This window comes from Agelaius phoeniceus, chromosome 3, assembly GCF_051311805.1.
Source record: "Agelaius phoeniceus isolate bAgePho1 chromosome 3, bAgePho1.hap1, whole genome shotgun sequence".
Classification (NCBI taxonomy): Eukaryota; Metazoa; Chordata; class Aves; order Passeriformes; family Icteridae; genus Agelaius; species Agelaius phoeniceus.
The window spans coordinates 112721411-112733176 of record NC_135267.1 but is presented as its reverse complement, the minus strand read 5'-3'; the positions used below and the strand labels follow the sequence as shown (position 1 = coordinate 112733176).

General features: G+C 46.5%; 1 protein-coding gene across 2 annotated transcripts in view; it reads left to right on the top strand.

Annotated features, from left to right (window-relative positions):
• Positions 1-282: 282 nt before the first annotated feature.
• Positions 283-11766, top strand: part of EFEMP1 (EGF-like fibulin extracellular matrix protein 1) — a 46226-nt gene continuing 34742 nt past the window's right edge. The window contains exons 1-4 of one of the 2 annotated variants that reach the window (XM_054629707.2): positions 283-639; positions 1096-1183; positions 4081-4129; positions 4308-4568. In XM_054629707.2, coding sequence (XP_054485682.1) covers positions 1103-1183; positions 4081-4129; positions 4308-4568 — 391 coding nt within the window. In that variant the 5' untranslated portion in view covers positions 283-639; positions 1096-1102. Of the gene's footprint in view, positions 640-837; positions 981-1095; positions 1184-4080; positions 4130-4307; positions 4569-11766 lie in introns of those variants that run through there. The other variant, XM_054629708.2, reaches the window with a different exon arrangement.

Below are 11766 nucleotides of genomic sequence, written 5' to 3'. Positions count from 1 at the left end.
AGCGGCCCCCGGGGCCGGGGTACCGGGCCGGCGTGAGGGAGCGGCTCCCGGGGCCGGGGTACCGGGCCGGCGTGAGGGAGCGGCTCCCGGGGCCGGGGTACCGGACCGGCGTGAGGGAGCGGCTCCCGGGGCCGCGGCCGCCCTCCCCTCACGGCTTCCCGCGCTCTCGCTGCCCGCGCCGGGGCCGCGCCCGGGGCTGCCCTCACGGCCCCAACATGGCGGCGGGGCCGCACCTGCCCCGCGCGCTCCCGCGGCGCCGGCAGGGGGCGCGCGCGGCGCCGGCGGGACAGGCGCCCGTTCTATTTAGCCCGGGGCCGGCACCGGGCACGCACCGACAGCGGCGGGGAAACCGCGGCCGCCGGGCACGGACGGACAGACAGCGGCAGACGGCAGCGGGAGAACGGGCATCGCCGGCCGCCGGCGCCGCACGGCACCGGGGGGAAGGATAGCGAGCGGCCGCCGGCACCGCACCGACGCCGCGGGAAACGGAACGAGCGGCCGCCGGCACCGCACCGGCACCGGGGAAAAGGGAACGAGCGGCCGCCGGCAGCGCAGCGTGGCAAGGGGAGCGAGCGGCTCCCGGCAGCGCAGCGGGGGCGGTGGACGGGAGCAGAGACCGGCGCTCGCCCGGTCCCGCAGGTAGGAGCGGGCAGCTCAGCGGCTCCGTGCCCGCCGCCCCCCGGGCTCGGCTCTGACCCAGCGGGTCCCTGGCAGAGCCCGGCAGGTGGGGGGTGTCCCCCAAGCCTCTCTTTGACCGAAAAATTACTGTTCCGCCCTAAAGCGTGCGGCGGGCGGGCAGTACCGCTGCCCGCGCCTCGTCCGGCGCTGCTGCCGGTGAGCGCTGGGGTGTTTTAAACTCCATTGACTGGTTATTTCCGCCCCTCGCTCCCAGCTGGATAAAATCCCCGCGCTGGGAAGCGCGGCCAAGCCTCACCCTCTCCTTGCGGGAGCGAGCGGGCAGCCCGGGCCGCCTGTCCCAGGTAGGGCTGGGTGGGCTCCCCCGGCAGGACGCGGTCCCAGGGGTGCTGCAGCCTCTCCCTGCAAGGCAGACCGCTAAAAGCATTCCTGCTTGATTTGTTTTTCCTTTCTTTCAAGGTTCACGATGTTGACAGCTATGTTCTTGGCTGCGCTGGTTCTTACTACAGTACATTCGCAGGAAACTGAGGAAACCATAACGTACACGGTAAGGTTTAATAGACTCGGAGATAATTACTGCTTTGCGGGGATTCTTTGCTAAATGACCCTTAAGAAAAACCGAATTTCTTGCCAATGTATAGCATGTGCTACAGAGGTCGCTGAGTTTGAATGTTAACCATAAAATAAGCTGTTCCTGCACTCAAGCAGTGTTTAAAAGTTCAAGATGACAAGATTGAGCAAAATACATTACAACTGCTTGTTTGGAAAAGTTTATCTGTGTACTCAGTTTGAGGGACTGAACAAAATTAGGAGGTTTTGATATTTTTTAATCTATTTTCATAAAGACAGGGTCCCTAGGACTTTAATTTGAAATATATGGAGTTTGACAGATAATTAGGTCAAACATTCTTTTGTGTTTTCTTATGGATGTTTCAAGCTGTTTTTAACAAAATGTAAGTACTTCCAAATTTGGGGCTCTTAATGAAGCATCTGAATCCTGGAGTGATCATGGGACTGTTCTTTTCTGAGCTGGATTTGAGCAGTGGCTTTGCATGGCTTGATAAAATTGTTCAAGAATACTGGAAATAGGTTCTGCTTGCAAGCAAGTGGCAGGCTAAGAGATTTAAAGGCCTTTTTGTCAGGCTTTTTCTTTTCAATCTGCTTGTGTTCAGTGCTTGGCTTGCATAATGCCTGTCATGGAAGGAGTGGCAATTACCCCAGCTTGGGCTGGGGAAAAACCCACATTTTCACATCTGATTACAGCTGTAATCCCTGCAACTTGCTTCATATGGGTGGACCTCTGGATATGTGCACACACATCAGCCCAATGCCACACAAGCAGAAAATTCTGCACACATGCAAAAAGTTAGAGAACCACAGCCAAAGCCCAGGATTGTGTCTTATACAAGTAATCCCACTGAAGTCAGTGGGATGGCTCAAGCAAGTAAATATTGCAAAGTTGGACCTTCTTGTAGAAATCAGGGCTTAAAGAAGCCTCTAGTGAGCATCAGGAAGTCAGTAATAAAATACTTTAACACTGGGCTTTAGAAGGGTTTGAAGGCTGGGAGTAGTTTTATTTAGAGGCTTCTGTGATTTACTTTTGTTTTAAAGTCCCTGTATATAAGTGGAAACTGAAGATGTAGGTACCTTTTGAAAATCTGGACTAAACAGGGATCCCACCCTCCTCCTTTCCCACAGTTATTATATGGAGGGGGGGTTAATTATGCAGCATTTCACATAATTCTGGTTATACCAATTGAACATTTCTAGTAAGCCTATGTGACTTGGGCACCTATGCTCCATTTTCAAGGTCTTAGCCCTTAGGTGCTTCACTGAAGGTTAAATGCTGATCATGTCAAATGAAACAAAAAACCCAGCTTTGGGAGATTTTGCTCTTGGGATGCTACTGTTTCTCATGCACACATTGTATCCATGGAGGGCCAAATCCTTTGCTATTGTAAAAGCCTTTGGCTGCAGTAATAGATGGACTTGGCTCCTTGCAGTTAAACAGACAGTACTTCTGTTGTGCATTAACAGGAATTGGGTGATTCAGTAAATGCATGAATTAGCTGTTTTCCTTTGGGTTTGCCTTTTCATAGCTACAGTAACTTTGGAGTTGTCAACTCAGCATGTAGTCAATCCTTTAGAGAGTGTCCACTTACCCCTTGGGGAGAAAAACCCTTCCAAGCTACAACTCGCTGCCACATTTGACAAATCACTGGTGTCACCTGCAAGAGAAGAAAATATTTTCAATCCTCCTGCTGAGTCAGAGTCTGTCAGTAACAAGTCCCTTAAAATAACTTCAGGATAGGACCTTCAACAAGTGGATCTTGGCATCAAAAAGTCAAGTTTGCCACTTGTAAGTCCCTCAGCAGCAGAGGAGTTGCAATAAGATTTAGCTTGCTTGACTGTCACTAATTACATTAGTCAACTCCATTCCTTTTTTGTATGGAGCCATTAAAGTAATACCCTGAGCAGCCCTAGATGCACCTACACAGCACAGTGTGGTTGATTCAATGATATTTTAATATTTAAAATGTTCCTGCTGCAGTTGGTAGCACCATGATACTTTGCTAATCAGTCTCTGTAACTGTGACCTGCGATTAAAGCAACTGCCCTCTGGATAATTTAATGTTTTTGGGCAGAGGAATAATGAAGATGCAGAGCAGACTATATAAAATCTTTCCTGAACTTGCTGGTGTGCATTGATATGAATAGCTGCTGAGTATAGCCTTGTTTGAATTCTGCAAAGTCTTGTATAAATAAGTAGTCCTGCTGTTATAAACTCTGACCGTTTATTGTGTGTCTCACAATATAAATTGTCCTTCCTAGACTGCAGTTCCTGGAGTCATATGATTAAAAAGCATGTGAATGAATTTCCAGCTGTCATGGGATCCTTCCCCATTGCTAGAGTGCTAATGGGAGAGAGGATGAAGTCCAGGGGCACAGAGTCCTCTTGGTCCCTCTGGCAAACAGAGCCTGAATATGAAAGAGGTTCACCTGTTGGAAGGCAGGCAATGGGATCCAAATTCAGAAAAACTTGTTGCTTTTCATAAAAAGATTTTCGTTCTGGTCAGCTTGGTCACTCCAAAGATCATCCAAGGGTTCAGCCAAGGAGAGATGGTATAACACAGGGCACAGGAACAAGGGAAGGAGAAAGCAATGGTTTTCTCACTTTGCTCCCCAACCTGCTCACAACAAACAATATCTTGGGAACTTCCCGAGACAGAGGTGCTCTCTGTGTGTCACAGAGCATTCTGAGTGGGAAGGAACCACAGGTTTTACTGCTCCTGCACAGCAGTGATGTACCAATTGCCATTTTTCTAGCCTACCAAGGTATTGCATTTCCCTTTGTGTCACACTTTGAGCTCACTGAATACGCTCAACTGTTTTTCCAAAACAAAGAATCCCAAGTAACCAAATTATTATTTTTTTTCTCCACAGCAATGCACAGATGGCTATGAATGGGATCCTGTTAGGCAACGGTGCAAAGGTACAGTAAATAATTTTCAAAGACAGACTTGTCACTGGTATTCTTTAAGTATTCTCACTGCACACCCCTGTTTTGGACACGGAGGTGTGCGTGCATGCCTCGTCGTGTTCTTTGTGTTAATGGCTGTTGCAGAAGGTTCGACTGTTAAAAGCATGACTTGTGTTGTTGCTAACCACAGATATTGATGAATGTGAAATAGTCCCAGATGCATGTAAAGGTGGGATGAAATGTGTTAACCACTATGGAGGATACCTCTGTCTACCCAGAACAGCGCAAATTATTGTAAATGAGCGAGAAGAAGCAGCAGCTGAATCCACAAGTGGTCGGAACAGCGTCATTCGCCGGACCCCGGCCGACCCCCAGCGCGCCACTCCCAACCCAAGCCACCAAATCCAGTGTGCAGCTGGGTATGAGCAAAGTGACCACAACGTGTGCCAAGGTAAGCCAGGCCTGCTTACCTCCCTCTGCTCCAGTGCAGCTGCAGTGGGGGTGACCACAGAGCCAGGGGATGCCAGCCTGTAGCCCTTGCGCTGGCTGCAAGGGGCCGGTGCTCCATGAACACCTTTAAAGATACAAAAATAAAATACAGAAATGTCACTGTTGTTGTTCAAGGCATCAGAATGTGCAGTTTGTTGCAGCCTTTACAGTCTGTTCCATCTAAAAACTTGAAATTAATTCTGTTGTCTGTAGCTCCTAAAAAAAGTCTTAAAACTACTCAAGTGGAGCATTTTGTGTTGTATTAAGTATGTCTAGGAAAGAAAGTGCTCTGAAATGAATGGGCAATGCAGCAAGGCATAAGCAATTTGGAAAGGTTTGCAGAACTCTGTATTTTTCAGTAAGTGAATGCTGAATGAACAAAAAATAACCACAGGATGAACTTTTGCTTAGAGCAGGCTGCAGTGCAGAAGGGTCCTGTGTTTTTACTGTGGATGAGGAATATTCCTCCTGCAGTAGGAACCCAACTTCTGAACAGCCTGTGCTCTTGTGATCTCTGTGGAAGTAGCCCTAGGCAGACCCTGCCAGTTGACTCCCAGTCCCAGCCTTGCCACTCTTTGAAACTATGGCAATGAAGAGCTTTCATCTGAGTGTACATACACCACACACAGTGCCAAAAATTCTCAGGGCATTAGCAATGTTAATTGTATGCATTCAGGAACCAGCCTCACAAGCACTTCTGTAAACTAAGACTGTTTCATTTATTATTTTATATAAACAGTTTACTCTTCTACTTGCTGAAGTAACAAATGTTTTGGCCATTGTTTTGTTTTCTTTCATAGAAATATATTCTAGCCCTTGCTCACAAACTTGCTTTTCAAGCACATTGGAGGGACACCCGTGCAAAGAGAGGGCAAAACTTGACCCCCCCATGGTTCATCTTTTCCACTTTGTGGCCTGTAGCAGTATAATCACATAAAATAGTACTTTAGGGACTGTAATCAGGGCAGGCTGTAATACACAGTGGTAGTTTCCTTCTCCCTGGTATTCATGTACACAGGACATTATTTATCACTAGTAAGTAAATTCCCTGTCATTCTGGACCACAGTAATCATCATGGAGGCTGGAGGAGTTATTTTTGTAGGCAAAGCCTCAGAGTTGCATTTCTGGCTTATCTGCTCATGTCCAACATTTCTGTCACTCTGATTCAAGAATGTCAAGTACAGAACCTACCACAGGAGGTCAGATCTCCTTAACCCTGGGCGTTCACTGGGGGTCATCAGGGGAAAATCAAAATTTTCCTTAGATGGAAACTTAGTTTAACATGACAAAGCAGCAGCAAAACCAGGAGAAGAACTGCTGGGTTTGGCCTGGTACTCCCTCCTTCAGGTGATGCTGCTGGCACTACTCTTCACTGGTGAACTGTAATAAACTGTTCCAACTTCAGCACATAACATTTTTATTTTGATAAAAAATGCAAGTCATGCTAGAAAATGTCAAAACATGACTATCCCTTTTGTTATGCTGGCTTTAGATGTGTAAATTTGGGATACAGTAGGGCAGTTTGACAGCATTTAGTACCCATAGTTTGTGCTAAAAACAAAGGTTGGGGTTTAACTGAGAGACTGACAACTGGTTAAGGTTCCTGTTTTTTTGAGGAGAAATTGGTGGTGATAGATTACTATTACTTTACTCCATGCTCTGGCTTCCTGTAACTTGCAACTAAATATTTCTATTCCATTCCCAAATCTTTGGTTAATTTATAACAACAACTAAGTGTTGTTCCAGTACCAGAAGTTTTAACCAGCAGGCACACAAGCTATGGTGAAATCTTGGGCTTGACTGCAGCAAGCTACTCCTTTCCTCATGCCAACATTTCAATCTAAATGCAGAAAGCATGGAAATATTAGTGTTTAAAAGCTGAAATGTATTGGATTGAATGCATTCCAGCTGGAAAAAGTGTAGTGGACAGTGTGCTTGAAATGAAGGATAAAAGAGTTTTGGAGCACTTAAAGCATGCATTCAGCTTCATGATCTTCATGCTTTTCACTGCTGAAAATATCTTATAAAAGATAATCTTGATCAGCAATGGTCCCGCTGCGGATTTATTTAATTATGGTTAAAAGACTTTGCTATGATAACTGCTCGAGGCTCCTAGGGAGTTTAACTTACAGATATAGTCACACTTAAGCTTGTTTTATTGTTTAGTAAATCAAATATGAAGTCCAGCTCCTTCTAATTGTTTGCAGATGTATGACATTTTCCTTCCAGTCCAGCAGCACTAAGTATTTTATAACCAATGTGAAAGTGTGGAGACCTCTGTTTCAAACAATAACATGCTCCAAGGAGCTGAATTACTGACATCATGCTGCAGTGTGAGGGGCCTTCTGTTTTAACACAAGTGTCCACTCCCTTTTCAAGCATGGAGCAGTGTGGGAATGACAGGCCAAACACACTGCAGTGCTTCCTGGGCTTGGAATAAATGCCCATAAACGACCTGGTCCTGGTGGACTTCACTCCAGTGATGTGCTGATACACATTTGTATAACTACTGGTTATAAACTAGTAGTATAAGTACTAGTGAGCAGAAACATCTTCTAGTCTGACCACACTGATGTTAGAAGTGGGGGTAGCAAACATTTCCTGGGACATTCTTAAGATATTCTTTATGAGCAGTAATGAAGGAACCCCCAAATTGAAGCAAAGATGAGGGAGGTTATTCTGGAGAAAGGTCTCTGATGTGCAAAAAGTTGTGCTTCAACATAAAGACTTGAACTGTGCTTTAAATTTTGAGTTTCTGACCTTACCTAATCCCCTCCATCCCCATCCCAAGCAGTTCCCACTTCACTGTCACTCCTAAATTTGGTCCCTAAGGGAGATTCCCATATGTGGCACCTGGTCACACCTTCAGGAAGCCACTTGGATGTTCAGCCCTGTTCCTCCGAGGGTATCACTGTAATGGGGAAGAGCAAAAAACAGAGTAAGAAATAATTTGAAACAAATTACTGAGTTAACTCAGGTTCCCAGACATTTTTTCCCTGATAAAAACCATGAATAGCTGCACTCTGTGCCTGCACTCAGGCCTGAGTTTTATTTTACTGTTGTTAGGCTCTCTGTGATTTGAGTCTGCTCCTATTGAATTCAAAAGAAAATCACCCAATTAATTCAATTTTGTCAAACCTAGTCTGCAAGAAAGTACTGGCTTCTCCTAGAATGTTAATGACACTTGAATGCAAAAAGGGACCAAAAAAGGTACCAATAACCTGTACACTTGAGAAGGGAAAAGAACTCATTTTCCTTAATTCCCATCATGTTGGCAATACAAGCAATAAGGCAAGCAAACATTTCTGCTCCTCAGCTAGATTAGCTTTTGCTATTTCTCCAGCCTGTTTGTAACCCTTTGTGCTGCTGCAATGTCAAATTCAGGAGGGAGACAGATTGCAATATGAGAGATCAGTGCTTGCTTCTGTGGGAGAATGACATTTTTCCAGAGTTCTGTCCAGACTTGGTGGACATTGATTTCTTTTTTCCTCCTCTGTGGAAGGAGGAAAAAAATGGATTTGTTTTCTGTGCTGTGGTTATTCTTCCCCCTGCAAAATCACCTTAGGTATCCTTGCACTGGTAGAGGTTAAGGGGTTTTTTTGTTTGGTTTTTTGGTACTTTTCAAAGTAACTTATCATACTCAAGCTATGCTTTTGACTCAAGAAGTTAATTGTGAGTAAGTCAAAAAAGGCTAAATTTTGCATCTGTAGAATCCTTTTGGTTGTTGTCCTGTTAAGGAGGGAGGGACAAGGGGGAGCAGTTCATGATGTTTGCCATAGAAAAATCACTTTATATTATATATATTTACATATGTCAGGGATGTGCAGCTGGCACATAAAGAACATTAAAGGTGTGTGAGTGCAGGTGCACTTGGCTGCCCTTGGCAGAGCCTGGCTGTGCCCTGGCAGGAGGCTCCTCCCTGGCATTTTGGCTGGGGCACTGCAGCTCCTAATGAGCTCCACTCAGTGTGCTTTGATTCCCCTCCCTGAGAGCTCCTGGAACGTGCAGCCACATCCAGCCCAGCTGAAACTCAACCTGGAATGCACCCCAGGGGTGCCACTAATGTGCCACAGCCACTAATGAGCACTCAGCCCTCAGGGCCAGACTCCAGGGAGCCTCAGAAGTGCATGCACTGGGATTTTGGAGCCTCTGCACGAAGCTGGGATCTGCTCCTATGGGCTCAACCCATTTCCTAATACAGACACAGCCTCAAATACAGCCACAGATGTTCCCTAGCCATGGAAATGGTTTTGAGAGCTTTTTGTAAGATATTGTATCAGCCCAAGTTTGCCCTCTTCCTGTAGGTAAGGAGTGCTTTTAAAAATGCTTCAGGGCTCCTTGTGGCTGCCCCATCCCTGGAAGTGTCCAGGGCCAGCTTGGATGGGGCTTGGAGCAACCTGGGACAGTGGAAAGTGAAAGAGGGGGAACAAGCTGATCCTCAAGGTCCCCTTCCAACCCAAACTATTTTGTGATTCTGTGAACAGCACTAGGCCTGTTGAGTCTGAGGATAGGGTGAGGACAGAGCCTATGGCAGGAAAAATAAGGCCTGATTGGGTGGTTTAGGATGGCAGTAGCTCCAAGAGCTCCCTCAGGCCGTGTGTTTGCAGCACTCCAGTGAGTGGGGAACACTTGTTGCCAGTTGTAGCCACTGTGAGTCTGACCTGGTTGCATGTGCCACTTCAGTGCTAATTACTGGGACAAGCCATAGGAATTCTGCAGGTCTAAGAGGATCCACAGAAGGACACAAGCTGACACTTTCACACAGCTCTCTGTTCATAGCTTCCAATTAATTCCTTGTACATTTGGATACATCATGCAGAGATCATCTTTCATCAGCCCATCCCCAACCAACTGTTCAAGCTGTTAATCTGTGAAACTGCTGCATTCTGCTGCAAAGCAGCATCTCTTTAGCAGCCCTCAGGGTCCACAGGGGCGTTCACAAAAACCCATCTTGTTTTGAGGGCCTGGTTTTGGGCATTTTTGAAATCGGGCCACTCTGAATCATCTTCCCATCTGTGCTATTTGCACAGCTGTGGGTGTCAAGTCAAGACCTTGGAGAGATATTCTCTGTTCTGTCTGACCATTTTACTGTGAACATCCATCACAAGCATAAATACTAGCAGCTGCTTTCCTTTCCTGAGTCAGTTACTGCTTTCCCATTGTCCTGACCCCTGCAGGAATACACTCAGTGTGTTACAGTTAAAGATTCCTCCCATTTGCTCATCGTGCTAAGTGTGCTAGAGGCAAGCAAGCTTCCCTGAGTTGTATTTACCTTAGCTTCCTGAATTGGGATTATGCAGGCAAGCACTGGACTTCAAGTTGAAGTAAACTCATTAGCAGTTCTCATGGCTTCCTGCAGCAGGAGAATGGGATCACACAGTAGTCACCTCGGCTGTCATCCTTGTGGGCTGCATTTGTTGATTTTAAAGCCTGTTGCCTTAGTAGCTCAGAGGAGGCTCATGTTTTGACAGACAAAACACAGCAAATGGATTCAGGAGGCACATGGCCTGAAGAAAGTCCAAACTCCAGCCATCTGTCCTCCTTCAGAATTCCTCTCTCTAAGCCGGAGGTCTTTTTCACAATGCAATCAGGAATAACACCAGATAGCAAAGGGGAAGAATGTGCTCATGCCTGGTCCTGACTTGGCACCCCAGAGTACTTGGCACCCCTTTAAACAGCTCAGAGCACTTTTTTCTCTCTTGAGGAATTCCCTGTACCTGTTGCAGACACTCAGATCTGTGCATCCCACAAGGCAGGAAAGCCACACCAGGAGTGAGGGCTGTCACCTGCTGCAGCAGAGGGCACAGAACAGGACTTGGGGCAGCACAGGCTGTGCTCCCTGTGCCAAAACCTGCTCTCAAAGGAATACATTCCACAGCATCCCAGTGACACAGGCACTTCCCCCACCAGTGCCAAGGCACCCTGGCAGCTGCTTGTAGCACCTCTCTCAGGTAATTGTATGGTGACACTATTGCCACTGGGGTGTTGTCACTGTGCTTGCTCTGAGCATTTGTTTCCTCCCAGTCTCCTGCACTGTCACTCCTCAGCCTCCTGAGAAAGGCTCTGTGCTCCTCCTCTCCCCAGTTTTTTGCTCAGGATGATTTTCTCTCAACCACCACTTTTTTCCTCCATTTTCTAACCTGGTTCCTACTTCAGATTAGTGTATAAAGGAAGTGCTCTTACCTGTGTTTTATTTTCACTCTTGTAGTTGGGGTTACTGAGTCACATTTGCTAGAACGTTTCTGAAGGATCTCAGCATTACAGACACATTTTTCAAAGGTCCAAGATTTTTCTTGAGCATCCCTAGTGATGGAACACAAATTTAGGAAGCTGAAAAACTAGTTCAAGAGCTGAAATTGGAAGCTTATTTTCCTCATTTTATTCTCTTTCCAAGTGCTATCTCCCTTCCCATGCTGGCCAGGGAAGATGATAGCTGCTGTTTCTGTGTGCCAAAACAGCCCTACAGGAAGAACAAAGCTTCCTGCAAAGGCAGCAGAGCCTCTTTGATTGCTCCCTGCACCACCCAGGGATGATGCCTGTGCTGCTCTCCCTGTCCTTTGCTAGGGAATCCCATCTGCTGCCCTGCAGCCAAGCCCAGCAGTGTCCAGCACTGCAGGAATTCGTTCAGTGGTGGTCAGACTTGCTGTTTTGCCATTTTCCTACTGTCAAAACCAGTGGGAGTGTTACAGGACTCCCTCCTAGCGAGATATTTTTGGTCTGGTAGAAACCACAAGGAGAGTGTAATTTTTGAGTTTCACCTACCAGGTTGCATCTTAAACATTCCACATTTTTTGTGGTGTAGTCAACTGCTCTTGTGCAGCACTTTGTCATGGCAACCCCTTTGTGCTGTGTCTGTGTTAACTGGGATTAATGGAAGCTGAGCTTGACCAGCTCCTTTCATTGTACTTAAAGAATATTTATTCTTTTCTTTCCCCTCTGTGATGCTTTTTGAGCTGCTTTTTCTGGGCTATCATCATTTATGCATGGTCTAGAATAAGTCATGTGAAATGTAAGCCTCCTTTGGGCTAAAGGTTCTTATCAAAGGGAATTTTGCCACATACCTGTCAAAGGATTTAGATGCTTCTGTCCACAAGGTTGGAAGATCTGAACTGGGCTTGTAAGATCTCTGTTCTTCTCTCTATGACAATGGAATAGGTAA